General features: G+C 35.9%; 1 protein-coding gene across 2 annotated transcripts in view; it reads left to right on the top strand.

Moving 5' to 3' along the window:
• The window catches only part of LOC123004114, a 46,705-nt gene that overhangs the window by 13,553 nt on the left and 12,204 nt on the right, over positions 1–20,948 (top strand). For both annotated transcript variants that reach the window (XM_044397229.1, XM_044397228.1), the window contains exon 2: positions 13,695–15,363. In XM_044397229.1, the coding sequence (XP_044253164.1) occupies positions 13,730–15,363 (1,634 nt within the window). In that variant the 5' untranslated portion in view covers positions 13,695–13,729. The remainder of the gene's footprint in view (positions 1–13,694; positions 15,364–20,948) is intronic.

The raw sequence follows: 20,948 nt of genomic DNA on the forward strand, positions 1-20,948 counted from the left end.
TAACAACCCGAAATCCCACTAGTGAGTATTTTTAGGTGTTTATCGCAGATCATTGACTTCCTAAAAATACCAAATTTTTTCAATGGATTTTCTCGGCGACGTTTTTCCTTGATGGAATGTAAATACGCCAAAGTTAATAACACTAAATCTACCCATATGATGCCCGGATATCGACTGGAAAATTTCATACGATATCAACAAAATTTTAAGGGTGCTCAGTTTTATAAAATATGCAATATTGCAGATATTTCGATCGGGGAAAGTAGCAAAAGTTGGATCTTATTATTAATAGAGAATAGCTGGAGAAATAGTAGTCGCTGTTGGTTCACCCTGTTCATGTTGTGAAATTTTAGCAAAATTTCGTTCAAATTGGCTGTTGGTCGTAGGCCTGAAAATTCCTGAAATCCCCGGAATCCATGAAATCGGTTCCGGATCGTCTCTCCGGACTCTTCACTTTTGGAAAATTACAAACCAACAGTTAGGTTTGAATATGAACGACGTCGAGGGTATAATAAAGCGTTCCTCTTCTCAAGTCACGAGTTTCGACTCAAAAGTAGCATCTCGGAGATATACAGAGAACGTTTTACGTCGGGATTCGATTCGGATTTATTCAGTGTGCTCGATTCCGGTAGATTTGGCAATCGGAAGAAGTTCTATTAAATTATAATGGCGATACTGTGCTAGAAAAAACTGATAAAAAGTCTAATAGGCCAATTTGGGAGGCCAGCCTTTGCTGCAATCAAAATTCAATAACAATTATGCAAATTGGCGTCCCGGGCAAAAGCGGAAACCTTGTGAAATATCCGCCGGTGTTTAATAAGCTGCCGAGCTGGAGCTTTTAAAAACATGCTTCCGCCGTGTTATGAAACCAGGCCTCGCATTCATCACAATTATTACAATGTAATTTAAGCCCAGGTATATGAAATACTCGTCGTGATTAAAGCGATTTTTCACCGGCGTCTTCCAGAATTAAAATTCCGCTTGATCGGACAAAAATTACTGGACTATAATGTGAAACAACACCTGGTAATAAGCTCGGGAGCTTTATCAAATGCAATATCAGTCGGCATGGAGCTTTGCTGTAATACAGTTTCTATCCCTCGTTAGTTACGGTCATTATCGCGACTTTGCGGATAAGAAGAATCGTATCGTGTGACCGGAACAGATGACCGCCCATATAAAGGAAATTTTTTCCCTCGGAGAGTGGAAATGTCGACTCGGGGAAATTCAGACACTCCCTTTGATGAACACGATAATTACTTCAAGTCGGCTGGATTTATCGCCGGTGGTTTATTCAAATTTCGGTGACGACAGGGCAAAAACAACGCTTTTTTGCAACGAGTAATGGAAATGAATTGGGACGAGGAAAGGAATGTCAAAGGTCGGAATTTAAAACCAAATGGAAAAGCCGCAAAAGTGCTGTGGCACTTTGTTGATATCTCATTGCCGGAATAAATAAAAATTAACAAAAAATCCTGCTTATCCATAAATTTGTTGAAAAAATCAAAATTTGATTGGAAGCAAGGTGGCGATAAATATTTCCAAGCTAATTTAAGTGAGTGAAATATTTTTTCATCCAAAATTCTAATTATCTTCCTTCCGTCGTTGTCAGCCGTCACCCCCGAATCAATATCGCAAAGAAAAATAATTTCCAGTGTTGATTGTTGCGCCGTTCCCCTGAATATCGATTTCCCGTTTTAACGAAGTATCATATCAGAAAGTGTTTTAACCGTGTTGACTCGAATTCCGGTTGGCAATCCCCTCTAAAGAGAGCAACGTGCCAGACGACTCCCGGCCGAAAATTCGTCAATTTTCCTTCTTTGACGTGATCGATGCCGTCTAAATCCCCATTCTCTGGGGGCGGCCTTAATAGAATTACACCGGAACAACGTTTCCTCCTTCAAGTAATACATTCGATCAGACTTTCAAACACTAAATTATTAATGACATCAGAGGAGAAGAAGACGCGTCCTGTTTCACGGCGGTGGTTCTCAAACAATCCTATAACTAAGGCAATTTGCTCTAGAGGGATTATTATGATATTCAAATCGAGTAGAACCATACTGAGAAAGTTGGAGGACAGCAGGTGCGCTAAATTAACTGGCGAACCACTGCAGGGTCAGATTAAAAGGGTTCGCCGCCCTAATAAATGGGGATGCATGTTGCTATGTGATAGCTTTTCCGCAGGACAGAACGGGATAATGGCGGGTAATTAAGACACGATCCTTCGACAAACTTGCACCGATTACAGGAAGAAATCAGGACTTCCGCAAGAAAACTATCCTCCTTCCTCTAGGTTGCGCTCCAGGAAAATTTCCCTATTCGCTTTTCCTCCCGTGGGACGTCCTCGGACTCATACATTTGCAATTATTGACCACCGGCATGTCCCTTTTTTGTCTCCAGAAAATTCAATCAATCCCCGGGATATTTTCCCTTCTCTATTTTATTTCCCTATGCGCATTGCGAAATTATACGTAGAAAGAAATTCTTTTTTTTTTTGAAGAAAAAGATATCTCTTGAACTCTAACAAGTTTTATTTCGTTCTATTATTATTCTTACGTTGAGTGTTCTCATTCTACTTTTCAAATGGTTTTTAACACTTTTTTAATTTTTCCTCATTTTTTTATTTTAAGTGTGTACTGTAGTCTACGTTTACAAATTGCCATATTTTGGTTTATTGGCTATGAGTTCTTAAGTTTTTTTGTTGCCCTTCATACTTCTCATCCTTCTTTGGACGATCTTAGGCTTTTACTTTTTTAAGTTTTCGTTTTTCTAAATATATTAGACAAATTTCATGAACAATTTGTGTGAATAGGACAATCTAGTTTGTGAGAGACTGGTTGTCATTACGTCCCGATTTGAGTTTTTTTGTAATTAGAAACATAATAACATTTTGGTAAAAGTTGCCGAAAATCTTTAAAACTAAATAAGATTTTACAACAAATTTATCTAATGTGTTATTGCAGTTTTGCGTTTTAAATATAGGCTTTTATGTTTATGAACTTACTTTTTCTTATATTACTTATTTTTTACGTTTTTTTTTAAAGAAAACATAAAAAAACAACAAGTATTTGTTGTTATATGTAAAGTAAGTTTTTGTTTACATTACTTCTTCCCCCAACAAGTGTCTTTGCTTTTTTCTTAATATGTAATATTCTAACACAAATATTGCAACAATATTTTTCGCGTTTCTTCATTATTTTTAGTGACAGACTTCTTTCTTTACTGTTGACAAATTGGAAAAAGCCACTTCTAAACAAGTAATTTGTTAAAATGGGGTGGTAGAGGGAAGAAAATGCGACTTTAATTACTTCGGGACCAAGTACGGGGTGGTAAAAAGAAACAACGGATTTAATCGAAAAGGAAATAAAGGGCAATTGAGAGATATTTAAAAGAGAATGCTTCTGTGTAGAGATTTTATTTTTATTTTCTTGGGGTAGCTTGAATTGATGACTAAATAGAAGTCATTTTTAGAAAATGATCTGAAAATCGTGATATTCTGACAAAAAAGTTCCTGATTTAATTAACACTCAGTTCCAGACTGGTCATCTAATTGTAATTGGTTTATGAAGAATTAAGAAGAAGATTAAGACAGCTTAATTCAGTTAAAATTTGTGGCGAGTTTATTGCATGTGAATAACACAGATGAAATCCCAGCCTGGGCTCACGATATTTTTTTTAATAAAGCCCTCGGCCTGAAGAAGGCGAAAATATTAAACATCCAGCTGCGAAATGTAAAGAATTAAAGGAGACGCAAAGGAATAGAAGACGCTTAGTGTCAGAGAAGCGAAAGGTTTACTTTAATTACGAAACTTCTCAAGACAAGAAAAGTATTTTATTTCGGTCCCGTTTAATTTTACTACTTGAATGCAAATAAAGTTGGTGGAATTAGGGTTGAGAGTCGATCTATAAACAAGTGGATTTTTTGTAGCGTTTGTTCCTGTTAAAATCTCAAACAATGGATAATAAAGACGTCGAGTCGAGGCTAGGAGGAAGTGTATTCAGGAATTTCAAATAATAAAGAAGCGCACGCGAGGTTTGGTGGAGGCGCCGGTCACAAATCTATTTAACCATAATTAATTGGTTTTTAGCGATAGGGGAAAAAATTGCTGTTGACTTGAAGCTTGATTAATTACTCGAGTTTTCAGTGACATTAGCTGTAATTAATTTTTGATTAACATTGCGATATTGGAAATCCGTCTGGAATATTGAATCCGCCATTAAGTAACTTTTGATAGCGTTTGAAACCGGCTGCAATTTGCTTGTACAAAGGTGCAGGAATTTGTGTGTGATTACGTCGCGGTACCAATTATTTCGATGTAATTCACACTTTGGTTACAACGACGGATTAATGTTTTTTATCACCTTTTTGGAGTTTACGAACTGAAAACTTCCATTCCAGAGGCGGTAATGTGGTCTGGAGCGGTTTCGTGTTGCTTCAAGCTAAAATAAAAAGCGAGACGAGAAAAAAGGATGCGGTTTCAAATGGATTACGGAAAACTCCAGACCTACTTTAGGGGATCTTGTCGAGTCGACGCCAATTAGCCGATCTGGATACACTTTGAATAGTTTTTGTGTTCCATTATTATTTTTTTTTCACTTTTCCCGGCTTCGTTGGAGACAAGAGGAAATTGGAAAAATCGCTATAAAACCGCCAGATTTTTATTACTTTCTTTCAAGCCTTATTAATCTCGTAACGATACGGAAAGTGAGATGGTTTATTGCTTCAACATCACGGCTCCTCAATTTTATTATTTACGATTATAGAAAATTTCACAGTGCAATCTTTGACGTCTCAAAACTTAAAGTAATTATATTAAAATTGTATTGTCTGCGTTTTATGATACCTCAGGGCGTTGATGCATTCGAGGCGAATGCATGCAATTTGCAACCAAACGACCGCCATTACGATTCTTTCCAGTTTCTTGGAGGTATAGTTGGGAATCGCAATGAATTTGTCGATTTTGAATTCAAACCAGTTGCAAATTCAGTTTTCATTCAAACAGCTAACACGAAATTAATATACTTTTGGTGAATTTATCAGTCTTAAATCAATATAAAAAATTTGAGATCTACTGTCTTTTTATTTTTGGTCTTTAATTAGGCCACACGCACTTTCTACTGTATTACTATTTTCATTATTTTTTATATTCTGGTCTATTCCTCTTTCTTGTTTTTTTATACACTGGCCGCCAAAATTAACCGGACACCTAAAATTTTGCGATTTTTAACATTGCAATATTTTTGTAATTCTTTGTCGGATTTCGACGAATTTTTGTTTGGATTAAAGAATGAAGTTTGCAGAACATTGTAATTTAATTCAACAACATTTCTAGTTTTGTCTTGTAAATGTTATACCTAAGAGACTGTTTTTTCACTTTTTTATTCTGAGCTGTAGTGTGGAACAGAGAAAAAATTAAGTTTTTACTTACTTCAGATTATTGTCCATTCTTTTCTGAATAATGTTTCAAAATTTCATTTTCTGGTGCCTCAGAGATACAAAGCATTGAAAAAGACGTTGCTTTTCTAAACATTACTTTTTTACTAAATATTCGTTCAGAAAGTAGGCTACATAGAAATGTAGTTAAACCGAAAATTATTGCTTATTTCACCAAAAAAGCACAATTACGTCTTTGAATACAAAAGAGCTTCCATACATCTATTTTGACGTTTTGGCACATTTGGTCTACTTAATAGGAATATTCATTGAAATTGGAAATGTAATGCTGTTTATGAAGGTTTATATCTCTCATGTCTCAAGAATTAAAAAAAAATATGGAAAATGTGGTACACATGGGCGTCGTTTAGGGGGGGGGGGGGTCAAGGTGGGGCATGTGCCCCCCTTGGAAGTTAGCCTAAGACATTTTTTTCGGAATAAGTTTTATTCCGTTAGCGGTAAACTATTTTTTTTAATTTGATTGTGAAAAACAACAATTATGATGTTATTTTAATTGTCAAATGTGTTAATTTTGTCACTAGGTTTATATAATGTGACATTATTTTATCACTTGTGTTAAAAAGTGTGACATAAAGATAACAAATAACACATAGCAACGCCCCGATCTAGTATGATTTTGGAAAATTAATAAAATCACAGATTTTAAATTCGTATTTGACGCCTAACCAAATTGGAAAAAATCTTGTATGAAACACGATGCAATATGGCTGTTTTTTGCACACGACGTGTCACGTTTGGTGAAAAACACGCTCATTTTGCAACTTATAGCTATTTTATAAATAGCATAAATAGCTATTTTAATTTACTCTCAAATTAGTAATTTTTTTTAACTTTGATGACACTGTCGCAACCTAAACCTTCTTCTACCTGTACGAGTTAATTTCTTTTATCATAGATAATTTTGGTTCAGAAAAACGAAATTTAAAACTTTTATTTTCTTGATTTTTTTATTTTTATTGATTATTGTTTTTTTGAATGTATTTTGAAAGAGTTTTTATTTTATATTTTAATTTCTAAGCGTTACGTTTTTTTAGGATTTATTGGTTTATGTTATTTACTAATTTGTGTATATATTATATTCCAATGTATGGTTTTAGAGATTCCTGTCTTATTGTTTCATTTATAATTTCCGTTAGGAAAAATATGGTTTAATGTTTCTATTTTTGTATAATATGTTTTTGTGTCTGTAATAAAATATGTGTTTTTAAACTACGATGAAGTTGCCCCTCTCTAAAAAATTTTGTAACGACGCCCATGGTGGTACATAATTTAGAAAAGAATGGGCAATAGTCTGGAATCAGTAAAAACTTAAGTTTGTCTCTGTCGCACACCATAGCTCAGTATAAATATAAGTAAAAAACAGTGTTCTCGACTTTTAGGTATAACATTTACAAGACAAAATTAGAAATGTTATTGAAATAAATTACAATGTTCTGCAAACTTCATTCTTTAATCCAAACAAAAATTCGTTGAAATCCGACAAAGAATAATAAAAATATTGTATGTAAAAAATCGTAAAATTTTAGGTGTCCGGTTTATTTTGGCGGCCAGTGTATTTTGTATCATGCAGTGAGAGATTTTTTAAATAATTTGACACAACTTTACATATCTAATCCTATTGTTATGCACCAAAAATGACTAATCTATTATTATAAATAAATCAAACTCTTTGTAAATTAGCTTCAAAATACTTATGTAGTTTAGTATAGTTCTAGTAGTGCATTAATGTTTCATATTAACAATCAGTTGAAGTGTTAAAATTCCAATTTTTTCTGCAATATGGTTAAAAAAGAATTTTTATCCGGGGCTTATTTCCGTTCCACCTTGTGTGCAGTTAATATCAAAGAGATTAATCAAATTAATCAATAATATGCTAAGTTTTCCAAAATTTATTACATATAATTATCTTGACAGCAAAACGTGACTAGCTAGAATTTCGACTGAAAACGATGATATTCAAATACATTCTCGTCGATTAGTTTAGTTAATTCAACGTTTTAGACAGATAAGACACAACCATCATTTATGCTCGTTTTAATGCAAACGATAAATTTTCAAAGACGCTATGCATACAAGTTTTTTCGGGATAATCCGGCTCCAGTGGCATTTATGCACAGATTATCGCCAAATCCGGGTTAACGCCGGACAATCGGATCAGAAGAAAGTTTTTTTCCAGTGCTTTTATCAGACAATTAACCGAAATGTCTCCTTCTCATCAATCACGAGTGTTTGTGCGGCTTGTAAAAGCTTGAAAAACTACAACTACCATTGAATTAATCTTTGGTGAAACAATACAAGTTAATAGAAAGGAACCTCGAGATCCTATATCATCCCCGTAACGACGCTATAAAGCATTAAAGGGCGTAAAAGTGTCATCAAGGTATAAAAGCGCCGTTTTTCACCCGGAGTTGGCAATGCGCGACGAACTTTATTCATAAAACGTTTTATTCGAGTGATATAAATCGAAGCGTCACGCTAGCGTGTCTACAATTATTGTTATTACGAATCTTTGAATTAACAACGAGGAAACCTCAAAACTAATATCGCTACAATCCAAACTTCAACCCCTCTCTACATAAATCACGACGATCGATCGCGGCTTGGGTAACACACCCGCAAAAGGGGCTGTCTTGCAACAATCACCCCCGATCGATTTTTGGCTAATTCGAGTGAAATTTTTCTTTGCGACTCGAAGCTAAGCCGATTTTGTCCCAACACGTTAGGGCAGACGTGCTCAGAATCAGCTTAACAGAGGGGCGGAGGCGGTTTTGGGGCGAACTTACAAACTGTTAGCACATGATTCTTGGTCAGGGTCTATCTCTCGCACAAACTTTATAATCTTGTTTGCAAATTTTTATTGAAAAGGGAACTGCGCGGCGAAATGAAACTACCCTACATTTCAATTCTACATAAACGATTGCTCAAGGTCGTAATATTTATATAAAAAAAGTTTAGTGACATATTACTTGTGATGGAATTGACAGTTATGACAAGTTTACCAACTTTGTAATCTTGTTGTGAAGTCTCTACAAGTCTACAAGACTCAAGGATTTATGGAAAACGAATTCAAAAGGAAAGAACTTGTAGTATCCGACAGTTATTTGATGGATTTATTGAATAATATTTTTGAGAGATGGTTTTTTTTAATAAAAAAAATGGTCAAAAGCAACCAGACTGGTCACAAGATATTAAATCGTAGATTACATACAAAGTGAGGAAAATTCTATACAAAATTCGAATGTTTCTAAAATATATCCTAGCTACGCCACTGATACAATGGCTAATGTTCACACAGAGTTTACACAGAGTGTTTTGCTTTAAGCTGAGGCATCCTGTAGTAATAATTCTGTAAATATTTGTCCTCTCTTGTGCAAAAATAAATTTGCCGTCACAATGCGATCTTACAATTTCTGTCCCATTGAGAAATCCAATTCGACTCCGGCCCATTTAGTGCACAACCCGCGTAACATTTAGTTTATTGATCAGTCTCCTCATATCCTGGAATATTCAGTACACTCATCGTTAGGAACATAAACCTCTGTTAAGTGGCTTGTCAGCGGTCCCGCTTGCATTTGACACCATGCACCGGTTTTCGCCGCCCAATTCACAAATAGTATCAATTAAACCGCCCCCACCCCTATTAATAATCGAGTGAAACGTATCAATAAATCCGGAAGTGATTTATTATGCAACCCCGATTCGATTTTAGCAATTTATGGCCGCTGCGGCGACCATTTTTCAACACACACATTGTTGTAGAAGAAAAAAAGTACTTTAATTTTATAAAAGTGTTTTCTCCGCAACTGGAGCAAAACATGTCGGATTTTTCAGGGCTCGAGGGGATACAACCTCGTGTCATTGCCTGAGGGTGAGGCCTTCAAAATGCGTCCCCTAAATACGAGGAATTGCATCATCAAGCCAGATTTGTGCAGAGTTATGAATAAAATTACCATAGCAAACGGAAAAATAGTAGGTGTCTGTATGACCGGCCCCCCACTCCGTTCAGGGAGTATAAAAGCCGGTGTCGGTGCTTGGACCGGCAGTTAGGTATCTGGAGCTTGGGGGAAATTTTCAGTTAGAGTAGCTTTATTATTACAACTCTCAGGGTGGAATAATGATCGTCGATCCGTATGTACAGCAATTTTCGTTGAAGCGATTTGAATGAGGGAGCTTTTCGCTTTCAAAGCTCTCACCGAGTCTAGATCCGACGTGACTTCCAGCAAACATGTTTATTCCGTTTTGATTGATGTCAGCACTCGGTTTTACTTACGATTCGCCATTTGCATAAGGCAAATATCAAGTCGGATTTATTTACGTCTGGAATTTATACACGTCAGATAGTTTGTTTTTTAGGTAAAGTAATAGAAGCAGCGTTCCTGAGCCAATTTGTAAACACGCCACCCCGATTATTTATCGTGTTGGAGAGCATCGAAACACGGATTGGGGATTTCATCGCGAGGCTTTTTTTCCACAAAATTCAAGATTATCCACTTGAAATCTTATTTTAGAGCCGAGTGGCTGATGAAAGGCTATTGCTAAGTGGTTTGATATTGACTGCGAACGGGATTAAAACTTCGGGGGCTTTTTGTTTAATGAAAAGGGGCGAATTTTATGTTTTAATTTTGGGGTTTTTGACCGTTTTCAGGCTTGTAAATTCATCGCGGTCTATTGTTTAGCGCAAACAGTTTATGTAACGAATTTTCCCGCCTAATTATTCCTTTGTCTAATCCGGGAAAACAAGCGCATATTGTTGCTGACCCGTTTGGACACGCCAGAAATTCATTTACATGCCGTTCCTTTCAATTTTAGCAAATTAGCCGACCCAAAAATTTATACTAAAATTAAAAAAATCCTAAACGGATTTTGATTTAACAAAGATATTATTTTAAATGCTAAAAATTAAAAACCAATTAATTAAAGAACATTTTTTTCTAATTTCAATTTTCCAAAAAACAAAAACAAAAAATAATACCTAAAACAATTTTAATCGAATCAACAAAGTTTGAGTACACCAAGAATCTTTTGCAAATTTGTAACGTGCCGCGAAACTTATTTTTACTTTCTTTTTTGTTTTTTCCTCTTTATCGTTTGTTTCTTACAATTGGAGTTTTTTTAAATAGTCTGACACAACTTTACATATACCCATTGTAAGGGCAAAATTTTACGTTTTTTGGCCTAAGAAGGAAAAGTTTCTCAAGGTTTTTTAGTTAATTTTATCAAAATAGTTATAAGCTGTGGCTAATTAATATCTATTAATGATATTTGTTGTAAATGTGTTGTATACAAAAGTTTATTGTCGAGTAAACTTGTTTTCTTTTTTATTTTTTTATTTTGTCTTTTATTTATTATCTTGTGATGTAATTTAATTATACACCAAAAAATTAATCAATAATTTTTGGAAAAGAATCAAAGTCTTTACAATTAACGTCTATATTGTTTATTATTGTTCCAGTAGCGCATTTAAGGTAATTTAACATTAAGTAAGTAAATTTTATGAAAAGTGATAATTTAATAGAAATTGGCAATGTTTTATAAATAATTACAAGTAAGCAATATAATTATACCTAAGAACATTTTCATAAATCGTTTAATACCTTGCCTATTTATGTTTTTTTTCTATATATTTTCTAAATGAATACTAAGAGGAAGTAATCGTGAACTAGATAAAAAAAATTGTAACGATCGTCTAATTTTTCAACTGAGGATTTGTAATTGTTTTTTTTTTTTCTTCATGGATCTAAAATTCTTAAAACCGACAACTGTACATCTTGTTTGCTTTTTTGTTGTAAATAAATAACAATTAGTGTAAAAATTCGCTTTTTATTTTTAAAATAAAGTTTAAAGTCAAATTCGAATAAATTTGTAGCCAGGTGATTAATTAATCATTAAATCTCATTAATTAAGCAAGTAAATAATAAATATTTGTTGGAGAAACGTACCTTAATTAATCAAAAACTAATTAAATATTTCCAATGTTGTGGTTAACAATTCCGTAATTTATTATGAAATTTGTAAAGCTTCTTCGCTTGTTATAGGCGTTAAAGGCAGTAAACCTGAATACAAGCTTTAACTAAATTAATATTTTCATGGAGGAGTTTCACGAAATAGCTACTTCAGATATCAGTGAAAATATGGCTAAACATCACGAAACCTCGAAAGGGAGAGTAAAACGCTACCAACTTGACGAGTTTGAGAGGTTTTCTATTATTTACAACGCTTGAATCAATATTACCAACTTGGTGAATAAATTATAGCCTCGTGGCTGTACCATTAATAAATAATTTTGTTTTTTTCATAGATTAATACAAAAAAGTAATGTTTTTGTAGTCCCGCGTGTTATACACAATTTTTCCAAACTTTGATAGTGTTGTTTGATCCATTTTCCTCATTTCTCTCATTTTTGCACCCGGAAATTGAACGTGACAGTCACACGAAAATGCATAAAATATCACCGTCACGTTTACTCGATTATAAAATTGGAAATGCTCCGGCTTTTAATATCCCCGGTTTCATTTACATATCGGGGTGATATATTAATAACAGATTGGTAAGTTCTCATTACAGGATCTCGAGATGTCTGCACAAAATTTTTGCAAAACGTGCGGGAATTAAAACTACATCGTGTATAATTAAAATGCATTCCGTGTTACAAATTGCTGAAATGAAATTACAAAAATGGAAAAAGTCGGTGAAAAATCTGCTTTAATTGTTATGCAACCAGTAATGCGGCATTTGCATGTAATCCTCATTCGTAAATTAACGCGGCTACTTGGCCACGATTAAAATGTAAAAGAGGAATTACAGAAAGCTTCTTAATAATTTATATCAACTGTGCAAATGTGAATTTTTCGATTTAACGCCAAAGTCAACAGAGGAGTAATTTGGGGTTTATAGCTTTGAACATTTAGATTGGTTATGAATGGGAAAATCGGGATAAATACAAAAAAAATTAATAGACGCAACAATGATACAACGGAACTTAATGTTCTTCATTTAGGAACAAAAGAAATTTAATATTCTCTCTAAGTGCAGACAAAAGAGCATGAACTATAAGTTCTAAAATCCTTCATTTTTTTTTGTATTCAAATTTTGTTAATAAATATTTAATTAAACTGCCAAGTCAACATTTCATTGTGATATTTTTGCTTTTTCAATACTCAATTCTAACAGGAGGATACAAAGCACAGCGTCTATTAAAGTTTTATGAATTTATTCCTGCTTTTTGCGAGTTTTCAAGTGCCTGGCGAGGAGCATAGTAGCTTTTTGTTCAATTTTATATTATTACTAGGCCCACAAAAAGGCAATGAAATTTTATTCACAAAAGTTGGAAAAAATCCTAGATACTGCTCCAACTTCAAATTTCGTGAATTTGTTTGTTTTGTTTTTAGTTCCAATTTTAGGTTAATGTGTTTTTACCGAAAACAATGAAGCTTTACAACCGAAATATCAATCATAATCATTACCGAGACCTAATTTCGGAGGAGTTTATCGAGGCCTCAAAAATTCCATAAATCACGCTATTTTAAGCTTGCTGTACATTTCTGTAATTAAATTTCAAGCAGGTGGTAATCGTTATCTTTCTCTAACAAACAACAGATGATTCAGAAGAGAAAACTGTTATCACAGTTCAAAAACAAACAAAGCATCGATTAAAACCGAGTTTTAATTTATATTAAAGTGAAATTTTATTTTTGAGAACGTCATTATAATGTCGTTATTGACAAATTTAGGACGAAGATTTCTATTTATTTTGCTTGAAAAATTGAAGCGAAACTAATGATACAACTGTGTTTACAAATAATTCGTTTTAAAAATGTCAGTAGCAGTTGCAAGTTTTTTGCAGCCCTCCAAGGGGTGCTTTGTAGGTTTTTTTTCTTTGTACGGTCCAACTTTACGCCCCTTCGATCACATTTGAATTTCCCCGACTGTGAAATTGAAATATCAAATTTAAATATATTTAAAAACAAAGATAAATGTAGAGCTTTGTCGTTCCTACACAATTTTCCGACTTTCTTGACAAAGAAAACCCCCAAAATTCTCATCACTTTCATAAATGAAACTAAAAATGGTCTCATGAAAATCGAGTTGCGAGGTTGGTTGTCTATATCTGGTGGGGTCCTTGAGACCCTAATTTAAAATAGTCACGTCGTAGCTTGTCGCAACTCGTTTAAACTTTGGCCGCAATTGCATCAAAATGCATGTTTCGAATGTAAATTATTTGTTTGTGTTTTTTCAGGTTCCGCTGAACTATGACCGTTCCAAAGAAAAACTATGGCCACTTTCAATAATTTCCCGGAAGAGGGTCGTCCGCCGGACTCGCCGTCCCGGAAATACACCCGGAAACATTACCCGCGGCGAAATAACTCGTGGAGTCACCCCAATAGCTTAATCTGTCCTGACAATGGCATTAATAATAATTTATTGGTGGATATCAATCGCAATTCGGGCGATAAAAAGAGCCACAGTCTCAAAAACAAACTGTTTTGTATAAAGAAGCCCCTCGACGAGGATAAAAACAGTTTGAATATCCTCAATGTAAAGGCGTTGAGTGAATCAAGTGCCTCGAAAAGCGTTTGTGATAATGACCCGTCGTGTTCCCGAGATAGGAACAGGAATTCGTTCCATCAGGATGTGGAGGAGGCTCTGAGTTCGCTGTTATGGCAGCCGTACGAGTACCAGAATTGCAGTTCTTGCAGCAGTAGTGTAACGTTAAGCGACCTTGATGAGTCTCCAAACAAAGGCCCTTTACACTCATCAGACCTAAATCTTCGTACCGAAATGGTGAACAACCTGAAGCTGTCGACGCACCAATGCCGGCCCGGCAAGCGGTCACGTGACGCGTTCTCTTGTTATGCCACAAGTAGGTTGAACAGTCAAGCCAGTTTACTGGAGTTGTTCGACGGTGGTACCGTGACGTGTATCGGTGATAGTGCCAGTGATTGTGATGTGTTGCCCTGTAAAAACAGTGATATGCAACTGGAAGTCACGGAACCCGACCCTGGTACCATCACCAACGTGTTGAACATCCCCACGGGTACCAATGGGTTGACCCTCTTCCAGAACCAGAACTCGCTGAGTAGTGCCAATGTCGTGGGTTTGCCTGAGAATCCGCGACGAGCGTCGGTACCATCGCGGAACCTCCAAGTGTTCCCCAACCATCCTCGCAATGGTTCCGAACCTGCCCGCACCCCCGACCCCATAACCCACCTCCGGAGCGCATCGGTACCCAAACAAATGCCCAACGTCAGTAACATCAACGTGAATTTTTACCGAGCAGTACCCGTAAATGTCGTGTCTTCGGTACCCACCATCCAATGCCTCAACACTCTCGAAGGCAATAATGTTTCCAACGTCCAGATCATGCCGTTGGGTTCCGCAGCTGTGACCGGAACCACTCAAGTCACGGTACACAACCCGACCTCCGTCAACGTGGTCCAACCACCGCGGAACCCACCGCGAACCTTTACCTCAACTGAGGCCCAAACGGACGAAATCTCCGTTTGTCCACCTTCAGACACGACGACGACGCGAGAGCAGAGACGGAAAGAACGTCGGGAACGGCGCCACCAAAGACGAACCAACGGTACCAATCATCGACATACGGTCGACAGTGGTACCCAAGCTAATACTTTACAAAATGAAAGGCTTCCGGATTTGCTCAACAGTCATATGCCGCCTCCCTATTCACCCTTACCGAACAACGTGCCGCCCCCAAATGTGGTACTACCGAACCCTATGATGGTACCACCACCGCATCTGCAAAGTGTTGTACCTAACAATGTAGTGCCTAGTGGTTTAGTGGCGTTTCCGCCCCCGCAAGTCGTGGGGGGGCAAGGCCCGGTGGCGGTTCCCGTACCACCGCCCTCGGGATTTAGGTTTCCGTTTCCGGCAGGGGGATTCAGAAGGTGAGGACAAAACATACTAATTGGTTGCTTTTTCATGCAATTAGAAAAAAGGGGTAAAAATTAAATAATTTTTCAATAAACCTCATAGAGAAATAAGGAAGTAAACCTTGATCAATAGGGGGATCTTTTTGTTGGATCCCTTATTCTATTCACTGTTTGTTATTATTGCATTAAAAGAAGCTTTACATGAATTGCATTTTGAACAGGAGTACCACCTGCTAACACCAAAGACTATAATAATGTGTATTATGTTTATATTCGCATGAGTTAAAGTTGTATTTGCATATTTTTTATTCAGAAAAAATCATATTTTCGTATCATGGTCATGCACAGGATGACCCAGCTAAGTTTTTCGTGTCGTACTGTTAATGATTTAAAACAAAATATTATAAATGTAAAATGAATGATGTTACCGTTTCCGAGCCAACTTTTTTATGTTTATAGCAGAGACAAATAAAAAAATATTAGTCGAGCCACTCTGTAGAGGCTGTTGCGCTATAATCCGCGCCGCAGCACCGTGGAATGCCGGTAATAAGAAACACAGATACAAAGGATGTGTCGTTATGCAAATCATAACAAATAAGCTTATTATTTGTAGAAAAATGCAAACGCAACATAAATTCTAAATGACTGCATTTCTAAGCAGTTGTGAGACGAGATTCCTAGAAAAATCATCCCAGATATATGTAAATGGCTTTATTGGCGAAAGTTGGCGTGACTCCATGATATTTGATCAGATAATTCCACACTTGCCTTTCAATTAATAATTTAGACATGCATTTGAACAAGTTTTTATCGTTCGAAATTTGTTACACTTGGACTGGGAAGAATGAACCGAACCTCCAGCGTCGAATTTTTTAAATTACAATCTAATTGGGTACATGTACATGCACTTGCGCTGGCATATTTATCATTTTTCAAGAAGCAGATAAGTATTAATTAGTTTGAGACTTGCTTCCTGTGATAAAAAAGCCAAACTTCCGTTTCTTGCTCAAAAATTCTTTACATGAGCAAGAGTGAAACTAAATCGATCACAAGTCTGGTTAAAAATTGGTATTTTGTGCTAAACCGAAACAAACATTCTTTGAAATGATGGAGCACTCTACGACCCTCATCCTCACGGTCTTTACAAATATCTTCTACCTGAGGTCCCTGCGTTTTATTGTTGTCGATTCTAGACTAGAATTAAGCGAATTTTCTTTTTGTGGCTCTTGACGATATAAAAATTCGTCCGGGAGTTTTTCGCGAGTGACCCTTGACTTGATGATGTCTCAAGAGTTATCGATTTTCATTAAGTGAAAGTTCAGGTTAGCACATTTTTGCAAAAAATTATGTAATGTTTTGTGTGAGGGAGTGTTGGTTTCCGGTCGACCATCTGTTTGATTTTTCCAGACATCCCTTAAAATTAATAATGTTCAAGCCATACATAAGCAAGTGACAAAACTCGTCTCCAACAAAACAGCCTTCGACCGTCTTTTTCTACCCAGAATCATAAATCACACCCTCACTGTCACGACCACAGATGCAACACTCATCGGCTGGTAGGGGCCACAATTGTGTAAACGCACCCCTTGCGTGAGAGCCGCGAAAAAGGGGTTGGAATTTAATTTCGCCCTAGTTAAAATTCCGGTTAGATTCGGTAATTCGTTTCTTTAAACAACATAAAGTGAAAGGAATCCGCTGAACTTTCCACAAGAAAAAATCCTGTTCTCACATCGCTCTAACCAATTACGAAAAGGCTGGATCGGCTGTCCTCCTCTCACCCGTTGAGGAATTTACATAAGCATCCACTCTTTGTGTGGTTAATTGTGGGGTTCGGCCGGGCGCTTTTACGTGATACCTGTTTCGGCCGCGATCCGCCCACCTTCAGGCCCCTAAATTCCAGTTTTCTTCCAATTTCGGTGTTTGTTATGCAACTGAGGTCGAGATGAATGAAAACCTCGTCAAGTGACTCATTAGACCACTGAATGGAGAGTATAAAAGCTTGCAGAACCAGTCCACGGGTATATGGGTGAGGAAGAACCCGCGTACCATTCGAATCGATCGGTAAATTAGAAAGGCATGATGATGCGAGCTATAATAATGGTGTAGCCAAGGTGATACTCCCACGAAAACAGGTATCACAATGGCGTATGTTTAATCCTTTTGCGTTTCAACGGGGAAAAAATACAACAATGGATTGAGTGCTTTTTTCGCACTCGACAAGGACCCGAGGAATTTCCTCGGGTTTCGTTAGTGCATGAAAATGAAACTGTCCATCAAACGACACACAATAGAGAAATCCCACTATGACAACAGGGAACAAGAAACCGGAATATCGAGGGACCGTTAGATTGAAATTCTTTTGTACGCCTGTGCACTTTTACGCGAAAAGACGCAATTACAAATTTACCTTATTCAATTAGAAAAAAATTCCCCCCCTATAAAATACATGATTGAGTGGGTCCTCGTCGCGCAACGAGCGTTACGAGAACCCTCAAGATTGAGTTTACAAGTGACAAAATGTCATTAGGTGAGACAACTTGGCAGCTGGAAATCCAGCAGTAGTGTGGTAAAAAATGTACTTTGGTGAAATAAATTGTGTGAAACAAGAACACCAACTGGGGTCTTTTAAACCACCATGTAAGAATTTAACCACAGATTTATATTGAAACAAGTGGATCGATACGTGTCTGTTGTGATAAATCGAGGTGTTTTAAAAGAAAACGCGGCGTTTGGGCGAAATCGAACCAAAGGATTCGTCAATAATTCGACTAATTACCCTTGGGAAAGTCGAATCAAAGAGCGTTAATGAGTAAACTTGGGTAATTAAGGAATCGCAGGAAATAAAAACCAAAATAACGGCTGGGCTAAGGAAAATCTGGAAAAACTTATTATTTTTTGGATTTTAGCGTTTTTTACTTTTTTCATTTTTAGTGTCATTTATAAGTAATTCTATGCGAAGACGATCACTTTTAGATCCCATTGTTTCCGATGAAAATAAAAAAAATAAATGACCCTTCTTTCACCGTCGATAAGAATTTTCGATGTATGTTGAAAACCAAATCAACATAATGTAACGTCTTTTAATAATAAATACAAATAGGCTACAACGAACGTAAAATACATGTGTCTTAAAAATTTGTTATTAAGGAATAATTTAAAAACATCTTGCGAAACGAAAAAATAAATAATTATGCGGGTTTTTAAAATTTTCAAAAAATTCATGTAAAAACTCAAATTTTTGCTATGTTCTGAAACAAATTACAGGAAGAAATTAAAAAAAATGACATGGAATTATTTTATATTAATAAGTGCTACAGTAATAAAGTACTTGTAATTGAAAAGGAGCTTTCGTATTGAAGACATGCAATACAGAAAACAACTGAAAAATGCAAGGAATAGGAAATTGAGAACAGAACATAGTTTTCCACAAGCGTGTACTCATTTTGGATTTTAAAACTTGAATTTTGAACTTTTGTAACTTGGAAAAATTAACATTTATTGTATAAATAGTTATTTTTCAATTTTTCCAATGATTTATCTTAAAACTTTCTGTATTATGATATTTGAATCCAATCAAAAGCGTTAAATTTTGCACTTAAAACTTATTATTTTTTTTTATATTATTATTAATTTAGTCTGTTGGGAAGACATCGTTAATCCGTCGAATGAAAACGCCCTCGGCTGCCTTCGGCCTTTTTTTGATACACAAATAACTATAAAATGTGAAAATTTTTGATTGTTTCATTTTAAAAGTTTTAGAAACCTTTTTTATTTGATCTACTTTACTTTCCAAAGTCTACAAATCGCAGACGGGTCCAAAATACAATCAAAGTCAGATTATTTTTAAAACATATTTATTTTAATTTTTTTAGTTTTTTTAAAATAAAAAAAAGCCTAGTGAAATTGTTGAATTAATTCGAGAAAGCGCTAATTTAATTGCGATTACACAAGGCGAGCAAAACGCGAACAATAAATCTGCGTAAAAGTCATCCCGTTGGGATGTCCAACTCGACTTTTTCCACCCTAGAGCCCTGCCCGATCCTTGAACTTTCAAATGTGCAATTATTCGAAAGTCACTCGTCGTCAGCCGGATTCGAGACCTCTATCTCACCCCGCCGCCATCTTCAATTGCATCAATTTTTCACTGAAATTGCGACCTCTGGCGAAAGCAGTGCGGATACACCTTCTTAAGAATTCACACAACTGTCTCATTGTCGAACTAATTAAGTGCATGAAGTTTAGTTAGATTGTGTGCTTTTTCACCGGCCTTGGCGTCCGGAAAAAATTAACTAGCGCGCAGCAAGGCCGAGTCTTGGTTTTTGGTGGGTTTCGCAACGAAAAACACCGCCGCCGGTGTCGGTGTGAAGCGAAACAAAAGGTTGATGTACGCAAAAATCGTGCGGACAAAATCGGATTTCGGATCTTCGATGGATTGAGTGCTTTTGGCCGATTTCTCAATCCTAAACAACGCGCTCTCGACCGAAAAATTACTTCTTGGGCAATTCGTTGAAACGTGATTGAAGAGTGCAAGTCATGAGATTCAAAATTTTTTCGACAAGAACAACACAGCGAAAGTTGGTTGTCACAAACATGCGTTTAGAAGAACAAAAGTTCTAACATTCTTTCACTCGCATGATTTAAATTACCAATTCAAAAAAATGCTAAACAATTAAATTATTTAGAGAAAACTTTCCAAATTATACAATTGTTTCATAATTATTTAATAGAAACTTTTGGCTTTGTTCTGCTAAATCCAGAGGTTATTAACACAAAATAATGCTCTCCCCCTTTTAATTTTTGAAGTTGTGTCTCCCCTGAAAAATTAAGTCGCTGAAAAACGCAGAGAAAATAAATGAAAGAATTTTCGCAGCCGGATAATTATGCGTAAAAGTCCTGAAATAATCATCTGTCTCCTCCAAGTGGAAACATTAATAACCGACGCAAAAGTCAACAAAAGAAATAACTTCTGCATTAACTTAGATGATTCAGTAGAGTTTTTCCATTGCAGTCCAAACTTACAAATTATGGCTTACGAGTGGCGACCACAACTTCCACAAAAAGCCTCAACTTCGGTATTAATGCAATAATAAAAAATTGAAGGAATTTCTTCATTGCGATTTTAGTGAAAAAATTGAGTAGGAAGTTCACGGCTGTTTTTGCCCCGATTACATTTAATTAAAAGGCTGGGATTTTTAGAATCGATTCGTTGCACGTAAATTACTAATTGCAACAATTCCCGAGACCTTCTACGCAAACTAATGGCAAAAAGTGTTGATTTTTGCTTAATCTCGGTTTAAAAACTGGACAATAATCAATATTCGCAGGTTGTTTACCTATACCGGAAACGTTCCACAAGTACTTAATGCCATGTAAATGTTGCGTGGACATGTCCATGCAAACATTGCTCGAATTTCAACTTCGGCGACAAAAATTATGATAATGTGGCTTTCATCTGATTGTATAATCGCTTTTGTTTGCAAGATTTTAATCAAATTGCATAAAATCTAATTGGGACGAGTTTGCATCGAATTATACAACGAAACTTTCACACCGTTCGTTTCTGAATCCGAAAATCATTGAAAAAATTTATTTTCGGAAAC

This window comes from Tribolium madens, unplaced genomic scaffold, assembly GCF_015345945.1.
Source record: "Tribolium madens isolate multiple individuals breed KSU strain unplaced genomic scaffold, Tmad_KSU_1.1 Scaffold_1;HRSCAF=32;Tcas5.2_LG8, whole genome shotgun sequence".
Taxonomy (NCBI): Eukaryota; Metazoa; Arthropoda; class Insecta; order Coleoptera; family Tenebrionidae; genus Tribolium; species Tribolium madens.